A 26,516-nucleotide genomic window follows, 5' to 3' on the forward strand; every position below is an offset into this window, starting at 1 on the left:
CTTATCCCCTTAAAGGGAGGTGCCCAGCCAGCAGGCCGTCTCCTCTTCCGGGCACTGAATCTGGGAGTGCTGGGTCCCCCCACAACAGTCCAGGGCTTGGCCCTGCTCCAGGCCGGGCAAATGCCCACCCCGCTGCCCCTGACTCACGGAAGGCCACCACCGAGGTCAGCACAAAGGAGCTGAGGGTGCGGGCGCGGGGCGGCAGGGTGACCACGCGCTCCTCCGCCATGGCGCGCTCCACCTCCTCCACCAGGTTCTTGGGGACGCTGAACTCCGCCCAGTAGTAGGCGATGACACTGCCCTCGCTGGGGAGAGATGGGCCAGCCTGAGACGCCGGTGCCCACACCCTCCCAGATGCCAGGTGCAGACAGGCCAACTTGGCCCCCCAGGGGGCCCACCAAGAGGCCATCTGCTCCCAGGGTCCTGGATGCTCACCCACTTGCTGACCCCTAAGCCAGGGACCTGGGCCCCTCACTCTCTGCTCTCACAGCCTCACACCCAAACAGGCGTGCAGTGTGGCCACTCAGGCTCAGGGGTGAGGTTCTACCACTAGCCTGGGCACGCCGAGTGGTAGCTTCTCAATCTGTTTCCTGAACTCTGAAAGGGGCTGAGAACGCTACCTGCCACACAGCATCTGTAAAGGTTAAATCAGACTAGCAAATGCAGAAGTACTTTTGAGATAAAGTCAGAACAAGGACTGGCGCCTTGCCTCTCCATGCAGGACCTTGCGGCTTCATCACGCACAGGCTGCGAGGCCCTCAGCCCTGCACACCACACCGCAGCGGTCCCCCTCCCCCCGGCCTCCCCGGCACCCACCTGAAGGCAGTCACGGCCGACTTCTTGTGATAGGGGCCCAGGACCGGGATCCCACTGTACAGCAGCTTCAGCTGAGGAAAGGAGAGGGGGTGACAGCGGGGAGGTGACGGCAGGCCCGAGAGCAGGAACGACCCCAGCCCCTAGCCCAGGCCGCTCCCTCCCTCCTGGGGCCTGGCACCTTCCCAGGCGCCTGGAAGCCCACATTACACACCAGCCCAGGGGTCTGGAAGCCAAGGGGAGCATCCTTTTCCTCTGGATGAGGAGATGGGTGCCAGAGTGGACAGGGGGCCTGGGCTCCATCCAGGGACTGGACTCACCGCCTCCTTCACCTTCTTGGCCAGGTTTGCAAACTCTGTGGAGTTGGGGTTCTCATAAGCATCCAGAAAGTTCTCATTCGAGATCCTCAGGTAGCCATTGAAGACCTTCTGGACCCGCACGTTCTGGTCTGTGAGAGACCAGGGGAGGAGGGCGGTCAGAGGAAGGGACACACCCGCTCCCGTCCCCACACCGTCCACAGCTGCCTTGAGCCCTCCCCTTCCCCCCCACAATCTGCATCCCCATCTCTCCCATCTCCCAGGTCGGCCCACGGAGGGAGGAGCTACTCACACTGGAAGTGCCAGACCAGCAGACCGGTCATAAGGGACAGCACGAGGACCCCGGCCAGCACGGCTGCCAGCACCACCCCGTGCCGCGGGCCGCCCTTCTCCACCATCCTGGTGTTGTTGGCCGGCAAGAACTCCACGCCTTCCTCAAATCCGTTCATGTTCTGAACAGAGAGATCAATGCACTGCCGTTCAGTGCAGGAGCCCTCCTGCCTCAGCAGCCGCCCAGCCCCGCTCGGGAACACGTGTACAGCTGGAGAGGAAAGGCAGGAGGCACGAGCCTTCCCTGCCCTGCAACCCCATGTCCGGGCGGCACCAGGCACGTGCTGATGAAGAATTGCAAGTTTAAATAAAATGAAACGAACAGCCTGTCTGAACCAGTCACTGGGGCTGTCCACCTGCCTGAACCATCCTAGCTTCAGGAGGCCGCCCAGGTGTGGGGAGAGCAGGCCCAGCCCAGGGCCGGGACTGGCCGCTGTGGTGCCTCTGGGAAAGCTTCGCTGGACACCCCACCAAAGCTCAGCCAGCCAAGAGTAAAGAGGCAGTGAACTGGGCAGCTCGGCCATGCCCCTGCAGGACAAGTCACTCTGCCGTAAGCCTAACATGCCCCAGGCCAGGATCCCAAGGTGAGGTGACATGGCCAGGTATCCACTGGAATCCACACCCAAGAGCTTGAAAAGCAAACAAAACTTCCAACAAATGGGATGGCAGCTTCCCCAGCTCCCCCCCATTAAGGGGTATCCAGGAAGCAGGGGCATGAGTATGGATGGGGCAGGTGGGGTGCCTGCAGCACTATGACAGGTGGGCAAACTGTTCTGCCAGACAGCACATGATCCATCTGCCTGCCCTAAATCCTGGAGAGGGGCTGCGCCCTTTTAGAGTTAATGGCCTCACACCCACTCCAACAGGGTTTGCAGTAAAAGCAACAGCCCCACCCCCAAGTTCCACAGATGTAGCCATTTTTAAGTTTCCAGATGTGGTCCATCAGGTATTCACCTCATGACTCTAAATGATGGGCCTGAACTGACATTTCTTGAGTCGTCACATTCAAGCATTATCTACTCACTGCTATGAAAAAGTCTCCCCGCTCCAGCCACATTCGGATACTTGTATCTCTACCTTTAGTTTCCTAATTGGTCATATTTGTGACTTAGTCTAATATCGAACACAGAAACATATCCCATACTCAACCCAACCCTGGTAATCATATTGCAACGTATAAACGTATCACTTCAACACTACTGTGTCAATTACATCTCAAAAAGAAATAAAACTTTTAAAGGAAAAAACCTACCCCAGAGGCAACCACTTAAAATGCATTTGAGCTGCTTGCTCTGGAATTTGCCTCCATATTTCTAAACAATATGCCAATATAACTATCTCTTGGTTCATCGATCTAAGATATAATCAACTGACTTCCTATTATGAAAACGTGGACTTCAATGTCCTTCCTTCTCTGTCTCTCACCCATCCTCCCAGGAGTTACAGAGCTAAAGTTTTGAAAAAATTACATCCATTCTTTTATGTTTTCATTATTAGTCTTTGAAAATATTGTTCACTTTTGTATCCTTCCCACTACAACCAATTTATTTTTCTTGCCACAAATATTCATTCACTTGGGTTTCTTTTTAACACGCACCTGTCTTTCCACACGATCTAAGAGCTCTGTAGTGTTCTTCTGAGCTTCCAAGTGTAGCGTCCGTCAAATAACCTCTCCTTTAACATCCCTTCTGAGGGCCCCCTGCCAGACCTCCCCTAGCTGTCAACTGTAACTTCCTCCACCATCACCCCGACAGGCTCCTTCATCTCCCTCTTGTGCTAAAACCCCTATTTTCTGGATCCCACACCTCCATCTCTCTTGACTTACTTCATTTTGGTGGAACACATACTTCAGGAGTTTCCAGAGAGGGGAATTTTTTTAGACTTCGTATGTTTCAGGAGGATCTTAATTCTGCACTCGCACCTGTTTGATGGTTTGGCTGGTTCGAGGACAATACGTTTTCACTTAGAATTCTGAAGGCTCCACTGTTTCCCAGAGCTTCTAATTTTGCTTTGGAGAAATACGTTATTAGTACAAATCCATTATTTTTTATTCATGATTTATGGTCTTTCTCTGAGGAAAGTCTTGAGGAAATGCTTTGAGCTGGGTCTTTAAATTTCACTACACTGAGCTTTCTGCCTGTCCTTGATTTTGGAAACTCAGATCTTTCAGTCTGGAAAACTTTCTTGCGCTATTTCTTAGATTATGTTCTCCCCTTCATTTTCTCCTTTCTCTTTCTTTAAGTTCTATTATACTGACCCCCTCTACTTTCCTTATCCTTTCTCTGCTTTATCCATCTTGTTTTTTAATCTTTCTCTTGAGGTTTTCATTTCTGCTATCAAAACTTTCACTTTCAAGATTTCCTTCTTATTCTCTGAATTTTGGATGCAAAATCTTCTCATTCTTATGTTTCTATTGAGTAACTTTACTGTGTTGAAGACTTTCCTCAAATGCCTGAGGATGTGAGGCTGTTTACTCGTATCTAGGAATGAGGTCCTAGTCCTCTGGAAGCTCTGGGCATGGCTGGCCACAGTGGCTTCACCTCAGGCCACACAATTCAATGGCTAGCCAGATATTCTACCAGGCTCTCCTCACTGTTCTACGGGATAGTTTAGTTACTGCAGGAGTTCTAATCTCCTGGACGGGGTAATTTAAACCCAGTCACTAACACGGGAGAGAAGAGACCCGTGACTGTGCTCCCCTCACTTCATCTCTCCTGGCATCTGGTGTCAAGTCTGGAGAAATCAGTTTCCCGCCCTCGTGGGGGACTGGTGGCTGGGGGTATTTTTGTTTGGGATGGAGGTGGGGGTCTGGCGGTTTCTGACAATGCTCACATCCTTCTTCTATAATTCCTGAGCCTGGCAGAGGATGTGACCAGAGAAATACCAGAAGAGTATTTCTAAGCACTAAACAGCAGCATGTATCTTCAAAGTCAAAGGGGTCACTGAAGGGTGAGAAAGATAAATGAAAAAGCACACATAACAAAAATCTATCGTGTGAAATTTCAGAACACCAGGGCGTAAGAGTACATCCTCTATGTGCCTATCTGGCTTTCCCCTCCCCCTCCACCTAATATTTTACATTTCTTCATCATTTGGCTCTATTCTGGGATCTTTTCAAACTTACTCTTATAAACCTTCTATGGAATTTTAAAAATAGCTTCCCTGAAGAACAACTGACATAAATTGTGCATATTTAAAGTATACAATTTTTTGGCACACACACACACACACCACCATCACCACAATCAAGATAATGAACATATCTATCACCTTCAACAGCTTCCACCTGGTCCTTCCCTCCTTTCCTTCCTGATTCCCTTTCCCGTCCCCAAGCAACCTCCTATCTGCTTCCCAGCAGTAAAGGTTAGTTTCCTTTCTCTAGAACTTTATATAAATAGAATTATACACCAGAAACTCTTTATTGCCTGGCTTCTTTTACTCAGCACAGCATTTGAGATTTACCCACGTTACTACGTTTATTATTCCTTTCCACTGTTGAGCAGTAGCCCACTGTATGGATAGACAGCAATTTGTCTACCCAGCCACCAGTTAATGGATGCTTGGGTTGCTTCCAGTTTGGGGCAATCACACATAAAGCTGCTATAAACATTTCTGTTTGGGTCTTTGTATTGGTATATGCTTTCATTGCTGTTGGGTAAATACCTTGAGTAAACTAGCAAGTCTGTACGATAGCTGTACGTTTAACTCTTTAAGAAACCGCCAAACTGTTGTCCAAAATGACTGTGCCTTTGTACAGTTCCCATCAGCAGTGTGTCATGTCCACATCCTATCCAACACTTGATGTGGTCAGTCTTCCTCATTTCAGCCGTTCTAACAGATGTGTGGTGGTCTCTCACTGAGGTTTTAAGTTGCTTTTCCCTAATGACTAAGGATGTTGAGCATCTTCCCATGTACTTAATTGCCATCTGTTTATCTTCTTTGGTGGTCTCTTCAAATCATTTGCCTAGTTTTTAAAGTTGGTTTGCTTAGTTTCCTGTTGTTGAGTTTGGAGAGTTCTTTACATATACTCTGGTTACAAGCCCTTTATCAGATATATACTTTGCAAAGATTTTCTCCTAGTCTGTAGCTTGTATTTTCATTCCCTTAACAGTGTCTTTTGAAGAAGAAGTTTTTCATTTTGATGAAGTCTCGGTTTGTCAAGTTTTTCTTCATGGATTCTGATTTTGTGGCTGTACCTGAAAAATCGTTGTCTGACCCAAGGCAACAAGGATTTTCTGCTTTGTTTTCTTCCAATAGTTTTATAATTTCGGATTCTATATTTGGGCTTATAATCCATTTTGAGTTTTTTTAATGATGTGAGGCACAAATCAAAGTCCTTTTTTTTTTTGTAGGGGGGAGGTAATTAGATTTATTTATTTATTTTTAAAGGAGGTACTGAGGACTGAACCCAGGACCTCATGCATGCTAAGCATGTACTCTACCACCTGAGCTATACCCTCCCCATGTATTCTCAGTGGCCACTCCAGGATTAGATACCTGGTTTTCTGCCTCCCTGTGGTCAGCTTCCAGAACTGAGAGAGTAAGTACTCTGGGAAATGAGAACGCAAGTCCCTTGGCAAGGGGAAGGTGGCCGATGGCATGGATAGCGGACCCCAGGGCCACCCTAGACTGGCCACAGAGCAAGGCAGTCAGTGGTGGGACTGGTTCAAAGGTATTATGATTTCTGGGCTCCATGCAGCCCAGAAACACTGTTTAATCAGTAACTAGACCAATTCCTTTTATAACCCTACCCTTGGCTCCATTTGCAGGATATTAGAGATCATCTTGCCTAACCCAGTCATTTCACTGATAAAGAAACTGAGTCTGAGAGAAAGGGAGTGATCTGTCCAAAGTCACAAAGGTACTAAGCCAGTAAAGCAGCCAAGTGGGACAAGAGCCACGCCTTCCAACCCTGGCCGGGGTTTGACGGATGCACGCGGTTGGCCAGCTCCCATCCACTCCGGCTTAATCGTGTACACAACCTTCTCTCTACATATAATCATCTCTCTACAGACCACACAGCCAATGGAGGAGGGTGTATGCCAGCGCCTCCCTCTGCCTCTCCTCTCTCGAGAAAGTAAACACATTTGCAGGTGCACATACAAAACCCAGTGCTGTGAAGCAGGTGCTTGCTAACCACAAACAGAGGCCATGCAACTCTCAGGGCCTCTTCCCCCCAGGCAGCTTGAGTTAGATCCTGGCCAGAGTCCCCAGAAACACAGCGTGGCTCAAGGCCAGCTCAGACAAGAGAGCAAGGAGTGACTTCTTGGAGGACAGATGGGCATCAGGGCTACGTGCAGAGTGAAGCCCCTGGAGAGACAAAGGGGGAGAACCCAAGGGGAAGGTTGCAGGGGCCAGATCAGATCACCATCCCCACCCAGCTTCCTGGAGCGATAGAAGGGGTACTGTCCAAAACTCCAGGAGGGGAGAAGACCATATTTCTGCTGTTGTAAGCACACTAGTGCAAATGATGTGTATCCTCCCCAAGTGGTCCAGCCCCAGTGGTTGGACAAAAAAATTACTTACAGAAGGTAAAAAGAAAAAGGTATATTTTATTTGATGCTATGGGAAAGATCCTTGTAGTCACCTTATTCCCATTAAGTAAGAGACTCACCAGGGCTGAAAGCTCAATGCTAAGCAGACAAAACTCAGTGTCCAAGTCAACCACTGAACCTCCCGCGGGAGAAGACCCTTCTTCGCCTGTTCCCCAAGAACACACTGATGACCTGGCACCTGCTGTGTGCTCGTCAGGACCTGCTCTCCCCCTGGCTCCAGGCACCAGCGGATCCGAAGCCGGAACGCACCACTGGCAGCTAAGTGTGGTCCTCAAAGGAGAAAAGCTACTGGTAAGTGTTCACATTTATAAATAACAGAAATAATACTAACGACCCAAAAATCCACACAAGATTCCAGTCAAAGCAGATGGGGAGAAATGCAGCCTTCACGCTGGACTCTTTTTTTTTTTTTTTTTAAAGATTGTTCTTCATTTGGCCAAGTTTGGATGTGATCTGCCAGGAAGGCAGGAGGTGAACCTGAAGACTAAAGAGGTCGCCAGGAGCCCAGGAAGCGGCCGTGAGAGGCCCTCCCAGAACACCTGGCGATGTGCTTCTGGTGCTGAAGATCAAGGTCAAAGGGCAGAGGTGATGTCACTGGCAGGAGAACAGGGGTGGCTGGCTTCAGGTGCCACTGCCAACCCCCCAGCTGACTTGCGGCAGGCACGTTTCACTCACAGGTCTGGTGACGCCGTGTACCCACCACCAGATGGGACGGATTTCAATTCCATGATGTCACCCCCGCAGCCATGGTCATGAGAACCATAAACTATCCTTGAGATGGTTCAGGCAAGAGACAGTCTGAGCATCAGCAATGGCTTTCCAAGCGAGGACACATTCCGTGGCGCCTTGAAGATGCCTTCATTCTCCAAGGGAAAGACAAAGCCAGGATTAACTCTCCTGGCTGCTCCCTGATGTCAGTTTGAGTTAGATCCTGGCCAGAGTCCCCAGAAACTCAGCATGGCTCAAGGCCACCAGAGACAACAGAGCAAGGAGTGAATTCCAAAACTTAACACAGCTTTTGCCATCCTGGGCAACGCTGAGCACAGTACAACGCGTGGCCCAGGGACACGAGGGATGAAACTGGAGAAAGGCCCCTGCTTCAAGTTGCTGTCTCCAGGCAGGAGGGGCCCTACTTAGATGGCTCTTTTCAGTTAATCAGCACCCACAAAAAAACTCAGGCAGCTGTGAGGACTCCCAGCTCCCAAGGGCGGGGACTTCCTGCAGCCACTACAAGTCCCCGCCCAGCACAATGACCAGCACCGAGAGGACACCTGATTTGCTCATCCCAGGATGACCAAAGTGACAAAGGAAAAGAGAAGAGAAAGCCACATCAGAATCCACCCACTCACCAGGCTGGGCCAACTGATCCCACAAGAAGCCAGATTCTCAAGAAACAGGAGGCTCTGGTTCCCACTGACCGCACCACCCTAGCATTTCCCATGAAAAATAATGATTAAAAAATACAATAAAAGCAGCACAGTGCTTGCTTAGCACCCAGATTTCCAAGCCCCTCTCCCTGGAGATTCTGATGCAGCAGGGCAGGGGCAGGGTCTGGAAGTTTAACTGGTGTCCCAGGTCATTCGTAGGAACTTGACCGTGAGAGAACACTGCCACCTACCATTTCTAGGAGGCTGCCGGCCTGGCTCACCTGCTTCCCACCACTGTGAGAGGAGCCGGCCGGGTCATGTCAGTTTCAGTCAGCCTATTTTAAGCAACCACCTGGGATGCAAGGTACATGTTGTAAGAGGCTGGACTTGCTTTCACGCCCAGGACCCTCCCACGATAGGTTGTAAGCACCACCCAGAAGTCCCTGAGGCTGCCACCAGATTTCTGCAGACTCACGCTATCAGCCAAGGTTGGTCAGCGGGTGGCGGGCCCCCAAAACCCTCTGCCTTTTTGTTACTCGACCCTCTCACCCTTACCCTTCGACCCCGTCACTGTCCCCCACAAGAATTAGGAGCTGCTGGGAAACAGGTGAGCTGCGGGGCCCTATGGAGGATCCAGAATTACCTGCAGATCTGTGACCCCAAGGCCTCTAGGGGAACAGAAGCTGACCCAGAGCCAACAGCTCCCACTGCAGGAAATCAATCAAAACTCTGCACACCTGGTCAGAGCAGGCTGGAAAGTCCCAGGGGCCTGACTCAGCCGAGCGTGGGCATCTTCAGCACAGGACCCGGTGGTTCTCTGCCAGCCAGTGTCTGGCTCCTGCAGGTTTCATGCCTGTGTCCCCTCCCTACTCCCAGCCCTGCCCACAGCCCCGCCCACACCACCATGGGAATGGGACCACACACGCCTGCAACCAGACCCCTCAGACACAAGCCTCGTCTTTCTTTTATGAGAGTCAAGGGCAAGAACCCTGAGCCACTGGGGCAAGTATTTCTCCCTGAGCCTCAGTTTCCTCCTCTTAAAAGTGGGTTAATAACCCCTTACAGCCTCCTCCGTAGAGGTGTTGTAAAACATAATTAGCTGCTAACGACAGGCCTACCTACTGTTTCCCTTCGATTTTGCTTCCTCCACCCACTGTCCACCCATCTGCCCAAAGCCAGGCAGGCCCCATTCCTCCTCGGGGTCTGGCGGAGCAGGTGGAGTTCAAACATTAGAATGAAACAAACAGAAAGCCTTAATAGCCCACGTGTACAAAGCAGGCCTCCAAGAGCCAGGAAGGCCCGTGTCCACTGCCCTCTGGTCACGCTGCCCTGACGGGGAGCACTGGGAAGGCCTCCCGCTCCCTGCCCAGCCCGCTCCTCCCCCGCCTCCACTGGGGAGGCAGTGCCTGGCCTAGGGGGTGGGGTGTTGGGGGAGAAAGCCCAGAGGCGATTATCCAGCCAAGTCAGTGAGTCCGACAGACCACTTCCAGACTCTGAGTTTCTGTTTACACACAGAGTTCCAGCCACTTCCAGAACATTTTTTTAAAACTTTAAAATCTTACTTCAACTGCAATTTTTGCAGCACCTCAAAATGATAAACAATAAATGGACTGGTTGAAGGGGAAGCAGGACCAAGGGCTCTGGTCTGTGTTCCTGGAGACATTGTCCTAAAAGGCAAAAGAGTTTCAAACCACCGACTTAGACGGTGAGGAAGCCGAGGCCCCGGGCGGCTGTGGGGAAGGGGCCTGCACATGGACAGAAGCCACGGAGGCTCCAGGCTGCCACGACCACTCCCGAGGAGGCAGCATACCCACTGCCTCTGTGACTCTGCAAAGGCCACGCCAAGCATAATCAGTATTTTTGTGCATCTCTGTGCCATGATGGGCACTTTTCAAATATTTCATCTCTAATTCTTACACTTTTAGAAGAGGAAATGGGTTAAAAGAGGGTAACTTATCTAAAACCCAGAAAGCTACAAAGCGGCAGGGCTGAATTTCAGACCCAGATTTGACTCCAAAGTCAGTATTCTCAGGACACTCTGTTTCTCAGGGGGAAAGCTGATCACTCCCCACAGCTCTGCAGACAAGCAAACTGAAGCCTGGAGGTGACCGGTCTTGGAGAACACTCAGCAAAACTATCTACCTCAAAACCACTTCCTGGGCCCAAAAGACCGGCATGCTGTGCCCACCGCTGCAGATGGACTTCCACCCCTTCAACACTGGGCTGGGGGTGCAAACCCTGCCCCAGCCAGGAGGCCCCCAAACCTGTGAGGAAGAGGGAGGCTGGTCCCATCCTGCCACTCAGAAAGGTTTGGCTCCTCACCACCTACCAAGCACAGCCTGCCCCTGAGAACACAGACCAAGGCCAAGATCTTCCAGGAGACCTCTGAGGACCATCTCAGACCACAGTCTTTCTCCCCGGAACCTCCCCTGCCTTAGAGCTGCATGCCCCACTTGGCATCAGGTCCCCTCACTTCCACAGGGAGTGGACAGGTGGTCCTAGGGGGCCCTCCGGGTATTGTTTCTTCTCCAGCCCTCCTCCGACCCTTGACCTAGCCCAGGGTTAGCACTTTATCCTTTTTTTTTTTTTTTTTTGATTGACTGAAGGACTTCTCTCTCCATAGCCAGACTCTTAAGTCGCCTACCCAAAGGAGATACCAGGCCCTAGGGAACTTTCCAGACTTGTGTCCACCCCTGGAAGGGGAGAGAATGCTCAGTCAACACCCAAAGGTCCTGCTGACAGCCCCCCTCCCCAGGCTCTCTAGTGTCAGCCAGCCCGGTTACCTGCTATTCCCAAGACACCTAAGTTTCGACTCTCCCAGTCTTCAGTTAAATGCTTCCCCCAGGACGCAGCCTCTTGTAATTCCAACCAGAGAATTCCATTTCAGATGGGCTCCAAGATCACAGATGAGAGACTCCCCAGCTAGGCTCTTTGATGCCACTAACTTTGCACTCAGCCTGTCCTTTTTGGCCAGAGATCCTCTTCCTGGTCCAGCCACTCCCTCCTTTCTCCTGCCCCAGTCACCTGACTGGGAGCAGAAGTATCTGCCCGCAGGGGCACAACCAGGCAGATTCCCCCAGAAACCAAGCAAGAAAGCTAAGAGGATGCCCCTTCGCCTCAGGAAAAGAAGGTGAAACTTCTTTCCATTCTTTTTCTTGACTTTTCACTGAGCCCACGTGCTGATTTCAAAGGCTACTGCTTTCTTAGTTAGTTACTGGCTTTTGTGTTGAGATCATTGTAAATTCAGGTGCAGTTGTAAGAAACAGTATCGAGAGCCCTTGTACACTTGGCCCAGTTTCCGCCAATGATAACATCCCGTAGGACTGTATTATAATGCCACGACACTGATGTGACCCACGGACCTTACTCAGAGTTCCCCTTTCACTTGTACCCACTTGTGTGTAAATACTAAATTTCACACAATTTTACTACTGGTGTCGGCTTCTGTATCTACCAACAGTCAAGATTCTGAACGATTCCAACTTAAGGATCCTTCCTGCTGCCCTTTAGCAACCATACCCACCTCCTTCCTGCCCCCCTCCCCCGACCAGCCAGCTCTAAAATTGTCATTTCAAAAATGATAGCTATAATGGAAAAGAATCTGAAAATATATATATAATATATATGTATAACTGAATGGCTTTGCTGTACACTTGAAACTAACATTGTAAATCGACTGCACTTCAGTAAAAAAGTAAGAATTAAAAAAATAAAGTACTTGGAAATTTCAATTTAAAAACATGCTGTATAAATGGACCATCCAGTGTAGAATCTTTGGGGACGGCTGGCTCTTCTCGCTCAGCAAAATTCCCCGGAGCATCAATGCAGCCACTGCATTCGCTCCTTTTTACTTCTGAGTAGTATTCCACGGCACCATTCAGCCTTTTTTAACAGCTGCCTTGGTAGTCTCTACAGAAGTCAGGGGAAACACCCCAAGCTCACTGGCCTCCTGGAACTGACTACATTCAGAAACACCCCTCCCACCTCTTCAGTAGCTCCCAGGCCGGTTAATCAAGGTACAAATCTTGACACAACATTGTAAAATGACTGTAACTCAATAAAAAAAAAAAATGTTAAAAAAAAATCAAGCTACAAATCTAGCTGTCTGGAAGAAAGGCCTAAATATGCAAACAGGGGAGGGCGCCCGGAGGCCCCGGTCCACAACTGCAGCCAGAATCCTGTGGAGGAAGTAGAAGGACAGGAGAGAGAACCGCGGAACGGCGTTCTGGGAATCGGATTCTTAGAGCACAAACAGTTCAGACATCATCCCATCTCCCATCCTCCCGGGCCACCCTTGCTGGGGGACAGAGTATTTTCAGGTGTGCCCACATTACTAAGTTCTTCCTCCCCTGCCAGCCATCAGCATCACAACAGCCCTGCACATTAGCACCGCAATAGATCCAGCCTAATTCCTCCCAGGTCAGAGCAGCTCCTGAAATCCTCCTCGGAGTCTGCTCTTTCTCTGGCTAAAATGCTCAACTCAGTGGTTCACAGTGTTTTCTAAACCTCTGGCTATCTCAGGCAACCACGAAGTAGCAATATTTCCATTAAGACAAGGAACCCATAATTGAACAACATAATCCGAATGGGATCTGACCAGCTTTGCCCCGTAAGGGCTGTTCTTCAATTCCCTTTGTTTCCATTAATCGTCCAAAAATACAGTCAATTAGCAAACACAAGTAATAAAAATATAGTAACACAGACTGACATATCCACTTGATGAGCATTGACATAGCAACCAAGAACGGTTTTTCAGGAAAAAAAGGACACTGTGAACTCATCTACAAGACAGAAACAGACTCTGACTTAGCAAACAATCTTACAGTTACCAGGAAAAGGGGGTGGGAAGGGAAAATATGGGAGTTTGAGACTTACAAATGTTAGCCACCATATATAAAAATAGATTTTTTTAAAGTTTCTGCTGTATAGTACAGGGAACTATGTTCAGTATCCTGTAATAACCTTTATAAAAAATATGAAAACGAATGTACGTATGTATATTCATGACTGGGACATTGTGCTGTACACCAGAAACTTGACACACTGTAACTGACGGTACTTCAATTTAAAAAGAAAAAAAAGAATGGTTTTTCAAAGAGGTGGTGGTAACATGGAAAAAAATCTCTAAACTATAATGTTAAATGAAAAAAAAGTCAAAGTATCTGGGCACTTCCTACTCTTCCGAACTCAGCTCAGGCACCTCCTCTGCGAAGCTGCCAAGGAAAGTCTGTCCCCCACTGTTTTAGGTGACAGGTGACTTCCTCTGGTTTCCTATCCCCCAAGCATCCTCCATCCTAGTCACTCAGTGTCTTAGAGTCAACCACCTGCTCCTTAAGGACGGGGGAGAGGGGTGGGGGCTGTGTCTTGCTCCACAATTCTAGCATATGGGTTAAGATACGTAATAAATGTGTGATGAATTAATCCATGACAACCATGTCCTCAGCTGTAGAACAGGAATGACGTTATGATTCCATTTTGGGGAGAATACGTGTACACACACATATACATTAATATCCACATAAATATTAGTATACGCGTGGAAGACTGCTGGAGATGAGAAACCAAACTATTCCGAGGTTTTATAACCTGGGGGAAAGAATTTCAGAGAAATTTCACTGTGTACATTTGTGTATTGCTCAACTTTAAAAAAAAAAGAAAAAAAAGTCCTTTCCTAATTTGTTTTTTGACCCTAAATTTCTGAAGTTTAATTTTGGGGCAAACATGTTTAAATCTCTTCAAAACTGAATACATCTCTAGTCAACACTAACCTTGGCAGCTATTGAGAAGTCAGACTTCTCACATCAGTGAGGTACCCTTGAACAGTTTATTTAAATGAGGAGATTCCCAGGCTCTATTTGACCATAAGATCCTAACTTTTAGAATCAGAAAAAAAAGCAGTTTTTTTTTTAGAAAATATTAAAATGCCTCTCTAGGGTACTTTCCCCATTTTTAAAATACTTTCTACTTGTCTCAGCCAGCCAAATGCTCTTTAAAGATGTACATATTAGCCTTTTTAATCATAATTTTAAAAGGCACAACCAAATAAAAACTTCACGGGAAGGGGGGACTTACTCTGCATTTTAGGGAGCCACATTACATGCCTGGCTTTCAACTGGGAATTCAGGATCTGCTGTGGTATCCCGCTTACTCCGGGGCCTCCCTCCCGGGGCTCCTCAGGTCCCAGCCCTGGGAGGGTGGGGGTTTTGTGTCCGCAGTCAGGGCGGTGCACGTCCTCCCAGTGCAGATGGACACAGTGCAGTTCTCGGCAACCTCTCACGCAGGCTGCCCTTCTTCTGACTCACAACTGTGTCATCCAAGGTATCCGCCTTTCCCTCCCAGTAAGGTGTCATATACAAAGCTGATAAGCAAACGAAGACCTCATCAGAGCTGTTACTAAATAAGAAAAGACACAGGACTCAGGAGGGAGTCGGGGGCAGCCCCAGGCCACCACCCAGAGTGACTTGGAGGCATGAGGGGACTCTCTTAGGCACAGCTGCTTAGACACAACCCCTAGACCTCACTCTCCTCCATCCCCCAGTCTTCCACCGCACCACCCAGCAGACAGGAGACGGATACACCTCCCAGAGCATCAGTACATGAACAGCCACAAACTAGGCAAAACCTATGCGTGTGGCAAAGACTGGAAGAGGCCCCCAAAATGTAAACAACCTGATACATTGGCTTGGGTAGGTGGCTTTTTTTTGATCATGTGTGTAACAAATAAAGCTACCATTTGTTCAAAGCCTTGTTGAAGCCCATCTCTAGCCAGTCTCCTGGTCTACCAGGTGAGTAACCTCATCAAACAAGAAACCAGACAAGCTTGGTGTGAGAGGTCTGGAGCGGACCTGTGCTGGCGCCTGGTGTCGGTTCTCCATTTAAAGATGTGTTCTCACTAAACAAGCAACTCTCCAAGGAAGAAGTGCAAATGATCAACAGCCACATGAAAAAATGCTCATATCACTAATTATCAGAGAAATGCAAATCAAAACTGCAATGAGGTATCACCTCACACCAGTCAGATTGGCCATCATTCAAAAGTCCACAAATGACAAATGCTGGAAAGGCTGTGGAGAAAAGGGAACCCTCCTACACTGCTGGTGGGAATGCAGTTTGGTGCAGCCAGTATGGAAAACAGTGTGGAGATTCCTCAAAAGACTAAGAATAGACTTACCGTATGACCCAGAAATCCTGCTCCTGGGCATATACCCAGAAGAAACCCTACTTCAAAATGACACCTGCACCCCAATGTTCATAGCAGCACTATTTACAATAGCCAAGACATGGAAACAGCCTAAAGGTCCATCAATAGATGACTGGATAAAGAAGATGTGGTATATTTATACAATGGAATACTATTCGGCCATAAAAAATGACAACATAACACCATTTGCAGCAACATGAATGTTCCTGGAGAATGTCATTCTAAGTGAAGTAAGACACAAAGAGAAAGAAAAATACCATATGAGATCGCTCATATGTGGAATCTGAAAAAAAAAAAAAAGAACATAAATACAAAACAGAAACAGACTCATAGACATAGAATACAAACTCGTGGTTGCCAAGGGGGTGGGGGATGGGAAGGGACAGACTGGGATTTCAAAATGTAAATAGATAAATAAGATTATACTGTATAGCACAGGGAAATATATACAAGATCTTGCGGTAGCTCACAGCGAAAAAAAAATGTGACAATGAATATAAGTATGTTCATGTATAACTGAAAAATGGTGCTCTACACTGGAATTTGACACAACATTGGAAAATGACTATAACTCAATAAAAAAAGTTTAAAAATTAATAAATAAAGATGTGTTCTCGGATTTTGCTGGGGGTGAGTCTCAATCTCCACGTCCTTGGAACACAGCTGTATATAATGGCTTTGCTGTTAAGACTCCAGGCTTTGAAGTCGCTCAGATCTAGGTTTGAACCTCTGCTCCACTTCTAACTGCCTTGGGGCTATTATGCAAACCCTTTGAGCCTCAGTCATCTCATCCATAAACTAGGCATTGCTCTCATACGGATGCTGTGAGAACACAGAGGGTGAACAGAAGTGCACATATTTAGTGCCAGGGAGCAACGACTGTCATCAAATTCCTCACCTTTTCACCACCGTCACCACCAACTCGGAGAGACAAAGGACCCAAGACTCTGACCCGTCTGTTAGCCAACTATCACAAGGATCTTAAGGTTTCTGTTGCTAATTCTGATGATACGAGATTCCAAGACAGAATTTTCAGTAGGGATCTGCTTCTAGAAAAGTTCTTAGCAAAGAAAAAAGGGCAATTACTGCCCATGACCTCTGAACAAATTCCAAACACCCTTCTCACCCCCACCAGCCAGAGTGAGCATTCCCTGAGACGCTCAGAAGTTCCTATTTCCCACTTCTATAATCAAATGGTTATCAGAATTTTGCTAAGCCCCAGGCATCTCAGAAAAATCCTAAGAAGAGAAATCCAGTTTCTTACTTTCTTACTCTTAGACGTAAATCCCTCCCAGAGCCCTCTGAGCGGAGAGTGCCACCCTGCACCGCAGCAGTCCAGGGAGAACACAGCACAGCCGCACTGCCTGGGTGCAAACCCCAACCCCACTACCATTTTGCACTGCGACCTTAGGCAAGTCACTTAGCCTCTCTGTGCTCCCCCTTCCCCGCCTGTAAAAAGGTCTAAGAGGTACAACACACGCTACATGCTCAGTAAGCACCAGCAACGACTATCAGAGCTCTGAACACTCCCGTCGTATGTGCACAAGGCCAGAAGCCACATCTCTGGGATCTGGATTCCTCGGGGGCTGGTCACACCCTCGCTCTTCTTCCAAGAACAGACTTCCTCTCTTAGGAGAGACATGAGCCAACCACCTGGGCAGAACCACAGCCAGAGAAGGAACTGATACCAGAGGAACTCCAGGACCACGGCGGCCACTGGCCACAGCTGACAGTGAGAGGCCAGGCAGGCGCGACAGGGCCCCACAGAGGAGCCAGCTCTGGGCAGACCCGCCCCAGGACAATCCGCAGGGGTCACAGGAGATTTCGGCTTCCTACCTGAGCAGCTGTCAAGCTAGTGCTGCCTTCTCTCATCCTCAGTTTCCCGTCTCCTGAATGAGGACCAGGAATGTCCAGGTCTCCCAGGACCAGCGGAGGGCAGGCTAGTTCCCATGTTTACCACCTCCCCTGCTCTCCTCTCACCCCTGCACACACCTTCCGGCACAGGGCCTGCCCCTTCCGGAGAGGCCAGCACATGCTCGGAGAACCGAGAAAGAAGGAAGTGTTTTGTTTCATGTGATGGGAGGAGAAAGGGGTGAGCAGCCAGTTACAGTAGGTCTCAGCTCCCCCTTCCCTTCCACAGGAGGACCTTCCTCTAGAAGCCACGTAAAGGGAGGGAGATGAAACCTGGGACCACAGGAAGAGGGTCTCCGTCGCTGGGATGCTGATTCCCTGACACTCCTCGAAGCGATCGCGTGTCTTCAGCAGGCTGCGCGGTCAGCACAACCCCCACCCCCACCCCCCGCTTCTCAGCCTCTTCCCTGAGCATCCTGCTGATACGACATCACCTTCCTGCTTGTCTCGAGGCTTTTCCAACTCAGAAACTGAAACACTGCGATTTGTAGACCACGCTGCAACTTACAAAGGGCTTTCATGTTAAGTAGCCCTTTTAATCTTCGCAACAAACCTGTAACGTATATGTCATCCCCGTTTCACAGCCACAGACACTGAGACTTAGAGGGATGAGGTAACACCGCTGAGATCACCCGGGAGGACAGTGGTGGCCCAGGTCTTGGCTCCACGTCGGACACTCCTGCCACCACGTCACAGATGGCCTCTGGCCACGAGTCATCCACCCTGGCCTGTCAAGCCTGGGTTAGACGCCCGTCCTAAGTGGCTCCCTTTGGCTTCTCCAGAACCCAGTACTTACCACACAGAATTTAATTCCCTGCATCCCACACGACTCTGGGCGTTCCCTGAAGGCAGGGACTGTGTGGGGTCTTTCTTGGGGCCGCTGCCCAGTAGCTGGCACATGCTCCGTCTGTGGTCACCTGATAGATATTTGTCCTGAAGATGAGTGAATGTTCGACTGACTTACAAAGAGCTGACACTCCCGACAGCCCCCACAGCATCTGATTTTGATCTCATCACACCCCATTTTCCAGGCCTGGTCTCCACCTGCTGAAGGGTACCAAGTCCTACCGGGGCAATACTGACTTAGGAAGGAAGCGGCTTCCGAGCCACCAGCAAGTGTTCCACGAGGGCCAAGACAATCAGTGAGGCAGGCTTCCCCGCTCTTGTTCATGGGCATGACAATTGGCACCTGTGCACTTGCTCTCATGCAGGCAGGGTGCGCACAATCCCCAGAAACAAGGTGTCATCAGGGCTCCGGAGACAGTGGGGAACACAGAGGTGGCCACTTCTCACTTAGGAATAGGTGGAGGTAGGGCAAGGGCCAGAGTCATCAGCCTTGGGAAGGAGGCAGCCAGAAACAAGCACCATCAAACAGAACCTTTCTCCATCCACGCAGGGAGGGAAGTGACCAGGAACAAGGAACTCAAGAGCAGCAGTGCTTCTGTGGGGCCCAGCATGATCCAGCCAGAGCTGTCAGCTCAGCTGATGTGGCGGCTGCGCCTCCTGGTCAGAAACTAAGTCAAGGCCGCCTCTGCAGACCCTGACGGCAGACACTGCAAGGCGATCCAGGGAGTGAGAGTTCTGGGCATGCGTGGAGTGGGGAGGAATAGCTGAAGACTTCCTGGAGAAACAAAATGAGCTTTGGGCACCGCAGGCTACTTCCTTCAGGACACCGAGTCACGTCTCATTTTTGCACACACCTCTTAGCGTGGCTCTCAAGAGTGTAAGTTCCTTAAAGGAAACAGTCATATCTTATTTGTCTTTGAGAGCCTCCCCTCCAACCGTGCCTAGCCCAGGATAAGGTAGGGAGTTGGTTCAATGGGGCTTGGCAAGAGAAAAGACAGAGTGATCCACATAGGGAAATGGCAGACTCGGAGTGGAAGGAAGAGCCCAGGGGAGCGGAGAATGGAATAGCGTCATGGAAAGTGAGAAATGAACAGAGGCCACAGTGGAAAGTAAGCGAGGGCTTATGGGGGGCTGTGGAAGCTCAGAGGGGCTGTGGAGCACGGGTGGTGAGGTGTCTCCAGGAAGACCCAGCTCTCCCAGTGTCAGCAGGAGAGAGTCTCAGAAAGGGAATTCAGGAAGAGCCAACGACTTGGAGGAGGGAAGAAAAACAGCCCTGAAATAACAAACACCAAAGAGCAAACCCTCTGCTGAGGAGGCAGGAGTCTAGAACCCCAACAGGCAATTATCAGTGATTCACAAACATGGCAATTACAGAAAGGAAAACAGAAGGTGTCCGCCCGGTGCATCTGCCTCCAGCAGGGCAGAGACCCAGCGGGAACACAGACCCAAGCCTCCAGGCTGCCGGGGAGCGCGGGCTTCCAAACACCTACACAGCGGGTGGAAAAGTGGAGAAAACAAAAGTGCCCAGCCGGACCCTTGGCAGCCCAGAATCAAGTCTTCTGCAAGCTCCCTCAATCAGGATGCCACCTGGGGAAAGGAACTGATTTGAGAGACCATCAAAATCTGGCCTGATACGGGAGAGACGGCCGCAGTGCAGGGCAGGATCGCAGGAGAAAATACAAGGCCGGCCATCGTTCGCAAAGCAGCAAAGCTCCTTCCCCAAGTAGCGCCCGCCTCTCAGCACCCACTCTGAGCCAGCAACCTGGCTTACACTGGTCTTCCAGCACACGTGGGGTCCCTACTGGCAGAGAGGTGGTGGCCTGACTGCTAGGCCTACCTGGCCACTGCCACCTAGGTGTGTCCGTCTACAAAGCAGCTAAGACCCACCTCCAGATCTCTACGTGAAGATTCAATGTCTTTAAGGTCTTTTAAGATCTCACTGTTCTTTCTGCCAAACAAGAGCTTCCTGCCTCAATGTCTTCCAAAAGGCTCAAGACACAGGCTCCCACATCCTTTTCCGTAAAGTCACCTTCCCCAAGGGCTCCCTCCTCTCTTGGAGAAGCCCAGGCCGAGCCCACTCTGAGTCCTAAGCGTCATGCTCCATGGCCAGCGAAGCTCTGGTCTCCCAGTTGCCGTCGGCAAAGGTCCTCAAAATGCCTTCTGACCAGCAAGACAAAAGCAAATTCGCGCTAAGGCCAAGGACGCTCGGGCTCCAAAGCGCCCTGGAAACTTTCCTTCCCCGGCCCAAGTCGCGCACTCCGAGCCGGCGCCGCTGCTTCCTTCCAGACGTGCACGCACAGCGCGGCGTTCGTGAGCGGCCCCAGACGAGCCCCTTCCAGGCGGCGAGAGGCCCGAGGGGCCGGAGGGCCGGAGGAGAGGGCCGCGGGGCCGCCGGCCCCCGGGCGGGCGCGGCAGGGCTGGAACCCGAGGTCCGGCCGGCGCCCGCCGAGCAGGAAATTCCACCTGTCGGGCCGGCGCCGCGGCCACAAACGCCGGCGGAGCGGCTCCCGCGGCCGAGAGACGCGCGGCGCTGCCCGGCCCCCGGCCCCCCGGACCCCCGGACCCCCGGCACCCCGCGCTCCCCGCCCCGACGCCGCCCGCGCTCGCCCACCTCAGGTCGCGAGCTGTACTTGAGTCCCGCGCCGAGACCCCCGGAGCCGCCTGAGCCCCTGTGCGCCCGGTCGCTCCTCATGGTCCCGCAGGCCGTGGGGCTCAGGCCATCGCCGCGGGGCTGGGGCTGGGGCTGGGGCCGGGGCGCGGGGCGGGCCTGGTTCCGGTCTCAGGCGCAGCGCGCCGGCCGCCGAGGCTCTGCCCGGCCCTTCCTGTCGCGCGCAGGTAGTTTCAGGGTGTGGCCTCCCCACTGCCCCGCCCGCCGCGCCGCCCGCCGGGCCGCCGCACCTTCCCCCGCCCCCCGCCCCCCCCATCCCCCATCCCCCACCCCCATCCCCCACCCCCCACCTCACCGCCTACCCCCACCCCACCCCACCTCCCCCCGCCCGCAGGGCTCCGGGGCCACCTCCCCGCATCGCGACCCGGGGAGCCAGGCCACCGCCTGAGGTGGTGTGGCAGCCGGACGGCGACCTGCCTGGTGGTGGCCCTCAGCCCGCACTGTGCCCCGCACAAAACGGGCCCGCAGGAAGTTTGGAGCAACAGCGAAACTTAATTCCCCCTCCCTGCTCCTAGCCTGGAAGTGGCCCTTCCCCTGGAGGACAGCTTCCCCCCCCCCCCCCCCCCCCCGCCGGCCATGGTTTCGTCCCTCTCTCCATCTTCCATCTCCGCCTCCCCGCCTTGCTCCACGTCTAGGCTGTTAGGACCCCTCCGAACCCAAGCAAAAACCAGGGCGGCCGCTTGGCCCGGCCTCCCCCTCCAGCCACTGCCCCGACTCTCCTTTCTGGCCAGTAGCTGCTCTTCACTGCTAGGAGGGCCTTGCTGCGGTCGGCGTCCAGCTTTCCCAGAGCCGCTCAGTCCCGTGCCCCCTTCTCCTGCCCCAGCCTCCTTCACCCATTGGCAGCAACTGACTGATCCTGGTCCTCACCTGCCCACCTTCCCTGGATTCTGGTCCTACTTTCTGACCCCTAAATGTCAGGGTCCCCAGAGCTCTCTCTTCAACCTTCCCCCCTTTTCCTCTCCACTTTCTTGGCATCTCATCACATGGCTTCAAGTAGGTGAATCTGCCTTCCTAGCAGACATCGTGAAGGAGGCCGACTGCATTAACAACTGCTTGGGAACTTCTCCGCTCGCGTTCTACTGGTGTTACCTAGTCAACAAATATTATTGAAAAAAAAAACAAATATTATTGAGCACATTTATATGCTAAGCACTGTTCTAGGTGCTGGGACACAAGAGTGAACAAAATAAAACCCCCTGCTTTACAATCAGCAAGCCTAGAGCTTCCTTCCCAGACTCAGCCATCTTGCACCGTTTTCTCTGGTTGTAATATTGTCGTTCATTCTCCTGGGCTCAAAACCTTGGAATCATCTTTGACTCTCTACCCCCTTACATCTCATAGCTAATTAGTTCCAAACCTGCAAGTCTCTCTCTTACGTAGCTAATATGTAGAGCCCTCTCTTTCCTCCCCATTCAGAAGACCCCACTTCAAGCCCTTGTCACCCTTTGCCTAGATTAGCGTAAAAAGCAAAAGTACCTCCTGTCTCTAGTTTATGGACCTCAGATCTCTCCTACACACAGCAATCAGTCTACCCTTCCTAAACCACGGCTTCTTTAAAACCCTCAGTGTTTCCTGGATGGAATTCAACCTCCTTGCCTGGCTTTCATAGCGTGACCTGTCTTCCTCTACAAACTTGCCTTCCCAGTGTTCTTATTAAGACTCCTTCTCTGCAGCCAGACTTTCCCACATTTGCACCTTTCCTAATGCTTCCCATCTCCTGGGAAGACCTTCTCCTTCACATTCATCTCTGCGTACTGGGGCAAAGTCACCTGTGCAACACTAGTCATTAGAGTTCTTCACCAAGTGTGTCTAGCTCTCTGCCTTTTGGGCACAGGCTAGGATTTGAAGTTAGGCGCAGCCATATGGGTAGCTGTGGGCAGGGAAATGTAAAACGTCAAATGATACACACCTCTTCCAAGTAGGAGCACAAGGAGACGATGCAGAATCCCCACGCCCTCTTCCCCTGGCAAGGGGATCCTGGAAAAACGTGTTGAGATAGGGCCTCCATCCCCTGCAGCCCTAGGTGCTGCAATGAGCAGAGAGTCCTGCTGACGGGCACTTGATGCGTAGCATCAATGAGAAGTAAGCTTTTGGGAAGTGAAGCCACTGAGAGTGGAGATTTGTTTGTTATCACAGCAGATCTAGCCCTGTTTGTTATCACAGCAGATCTAGCCCATCCTGACTGATATACTGTCTCCTCCACAAGATTTTCCTTCCCTCTAAACCGGAACTCGATCTGTTTGAACCTCTGTCTTGGAACTTATCAATTTTTCTTTGCATTTCTGTCAAAGTCTTACCTTTGAGTCTTCAGAGCCTAGCACACTGACTGGCACAGTAAATCATATCCATTGAATACACAGAAAATAAGTCTGCCACTTTCCACCATGTGAAGAATTCCAACGCTGAGTAGACGATATCAGAAAATAATTTTCTGCATATTGGGACAAAGTCATCTACAGAACTTCGAAGGTGCTACCTTGGTACCACAGTTACCAATGACGCAATACCCTTCAGTTAGCATGAATGATTGAAAGTAAGCCGGATCCGAAGTAATGTAAAGGGGACGGCACGCATAGCGCTTAAACCCGCTGCTCTGCCACAAAGGAGGGTCTCCTGTCGCCTCCCAGGTTCCTAGAGCATCGTCCTTTATCTCGCGGAGCTGTGGATGCCCTGCACGGAGAAGGCACTTGGTGCCATCATCTGAACCCAGTGCAGATGCGGTGCGTTTACTGCGACTCCAGACCAAGAGGAAGCGATGCAGGCGGAGACCGTTCCCGACACCGTGTCCCGTCAGCTTACTGACTGCACATCACACGGGACAGAGGAAGACGTGTAACTGCCCGTTCTTACATTAAAGCCCAGATATGTGAGGTCAGTGCTTTTATTCCTAAATTGTAAGCAGACAAACCCAAGAGCAGACAGCCAGAAGGATAAAGCCAGGTTCTCACACTCCTAAGGGGTAAATCCAGGTTCAAACCCAGATGTCAGCCCGAGGCCTGTGTCATTTGCCATTATGACCAACTCACACGCCTCCACCCTCATCTCTCTCCTTGCCCCCAAAGCTGCCATCTCTTGCGTAAGTCCTTCTCTTCCTGACCCGGACTCTGTCTGCTGGGGAAGTCAGGTTTGGGGCCCTGGGGCCCCCTCTGAAGGCCACTCCCTCCAGCTACCCCCAGAGCACTTGGGGCCGGAGCCACTTAGAAGGTGTACACGTGTGGACTAGAGCACAAGCCAAAAGATACTGGCTTCACCTGGTGATGACATGAGAGGGAGTAGGGCCACGTCAGGTCGACCCAGCCCAAGGTTAAAATCCCCGAGCTCTGTTCCTGTTAGAGATGGTGAGAACCAGGGACAAACCCAGGTGACACAGATCATGCCAGGCTGGCGGGCAAACCCCACTCCGGCAAGGACCAGTCTACAGACAGCTGGTGTGGGAGAGGTTTAGGGAGAGCAGAATGAACCAGTTAGAGGGCCGTCATCCGTGAATGTATCTTAATCTTCTAGAGCAAGCTATGTGTATCTGACACCTACTGGCACTTTCCTGTGGAAGGTAAACACGTGCTTTCTAAATACCAGTTTAGGAGCCACGAGGAAATTCTGCCCTCCCTCCACACGCCGCCCCCGCCTTGACAGCGATACTCCATCAGCCTGGCGTCTTTCCCACATCACCCCGCCCACTTGTGCTCCTTCTCCAGGCAAAATCCAAGTTCAGCCCGAATGTCACTTCTGTGGGACTTTCACAGGCACAGTTAACGTCTCCTTCCTCCCAGACTGACTCACCCTCAGCTGGAGCTTGCACCGCAGGGCGTTTTGATTTTCCTGGTCCACGTAAGAGCTCTCTGAACGGGGTTGCAGGGAAGAGGGAGGCCACAAAGCTGAGGAGTGTCGGCGTATTAAGGAGCTTCAGCTTCTGCTCTTGGGTTTGTCTGCTTACAGTTTAGGAATAAAAGCACCAGCCTCATATCAGGGCTTTAACGTAAGGATGGGCGGTTACACCTCTTCCTGCATCCCGTGTGACAGTGCACTCAGTAAGCTGACAGGACACGGTGTCGGGAAGGGTCTCCGCCTGCATCGCTTCCTCTTGGTCTGGAGTCACAGTAAACGCACCGCATCTGCATTAGGTTCAGATAACGGCACCGAGTGTCTTCTCCGTGCAGGGCATCCACAGCTCCGTGAGAGAAGGGACGATGCTCTAGGAACCTGGGAGGCGATTGGAGACCCTCCTTTGTGGCAGAGCAATCAGGTTTAAGTGCTATGCGTGCCGTCCCCTTTATGTTACTTCGGATCCGACCATCTCAGTAAATGGCTTCAACATCCATTTAGCGAAACAGTTCTAAAGACATCACTGGCTTCTTTTCCCTCAGTCCAACCTACCCACAAACAACAAACAAATCACGTCTGTCAGTTCGACCTCTGAAATACATTTAGACTCCGCCTACGCCTCTCTTTCGTACCACGTCTCCCTGCTCTAAGCCACCGCATCTCCTGCCTGGACTACACATCACCTCTTGCTGGCCGCCTTGGTCCACTCCGGCCATCTGCTGTGATTACCACGCGGGATCCCTGGCGCTGCATCGCCTGCCTCTCAAAACACAAAGCTCCTACGGCAAGGATCGGTATCCGCTAGTTCCCCAGCTCACACACAACACGTGTTTGTTAAATTATTTAAAAAAAACTAAATGAATAAGTGGAAAAGTTTTCTGGTTTCCATTAGCACTTTAAACTTTTTATTGTTAAATGCAACACAAATACAGAAAACAGCGTGGAACATACAGCTTACTGGATTATTCTGACACATCACCTTGTCATCACCACTCGAACCTGCCAACACAGCCCACCACGGAGCCCTCCCCATGCTTGTCCCCAAAACAACCCTACTTCCCCTGCGACTAGCCACGCTCTTGGCTTCTGCAGGGAAGGAAGGGTAAAAGGGTGAGCCTCTCCCTCCGTTTTGCAGTTTGCAGAGTAGTCAGTTCTCTAGCATTTGCCAAAGGGACCAATTGGTGTGCATTTACTTGTTTTTGTGTTATTAAGAATTCTTCTATTTAAACATACTTGAAGAGTTACCATGTGACCCAGCAGTCCCACTCCTGGACATATATCCAGAGAAAACTCTAATTTGAAAAGATAATGCACCCCAATGTTCATAGCAGCACTATTTACAATAGCCAAGACATGGAAGCAAACTAAAATTTGTCCATTGACAAATGATTGGATAAAGAAGATGTTATATATTTATAAATATACTCAGCCATAAAAAAGAATGAAATAATCCCATTTGCAGCAACATGGATGGACATAGAGTTTATCATATTAAGTGAAGCAAATCAAAGACAAATATCATATGATATCACTCATATGTGGAATCTTAAAAAAAAATGATACAAATGAACTTATTTACAAAACAGGAACAGACTCACAGATATAGAAAACAAATTTATGGTTACCAAAGGGAGAAGGGTGGGGAGGGATAAATTAGGAGCTTGGGATTTGCAGATACAAACCACG

At 50.7% G+C, this 26,516-nt stretch overlaps 1 protein-coding gene across 2 annotated transcripts in view; it reads right to left on the reverse strand.

Moving 5' to 3' along the window:
* The window catches only part of ST14 (suppression of tumorigenicity 14), a 32,194-nt gene extending 11,031 nt beyond the window's left edge, over positions 1 to 21,163 (reverse strand). Inside the window, exons 1-5 of one of the 2 annotated variants that reach the window (XM_032472311.1) lie at positions 20,952 to 21,163; positions 1,423 to 1,582; positions 1,134 to 1,261; positions 817 to 887; positions 148 to 305 (exon numbers count right to left, since the gene is read on the reverse strand). In XM_032472311.1, coding sequence (XP_032328202.1) covers positions 148 to 305; positions 817 to 887; positions 1,134 to 1,261; positions 1,423 to 1,582; positions 20,952 to 21,032 — 598 coding nt within the window. In that variant the 5' untranslated portion in view covers positions 21,033 to 21,163. Of the gene's footprint in view, positions 1 to 147; positions 306 to 816; positions 888 to 1,133; positions 1,262 to 1,422; positions 1,583 to 17,419; positions 17,471 to 20,951 lie in introns of those variants that run through there. The other variant, XM_032472313.1, reaches the window with a different exon arrangement.
* Between the last annotated feature and the right edge of the window lie 5,353 nt (positions 21,164 to 26,516).

Source organism: Camelus ferus, chromosome 33 (assembly GCF_009834535.1).
Source record: "Camelus ferus isolate YT-003-E chromosome 33, BCGSAC_Cfer_1.0, whole genome shotgun sequence".
NCBI classification, from domain to species: Eukaryota; Metazoa; Chordata; class Mammalia; order Artiodactyla; family Camelidae; genus Camelus; species Camelus ferus.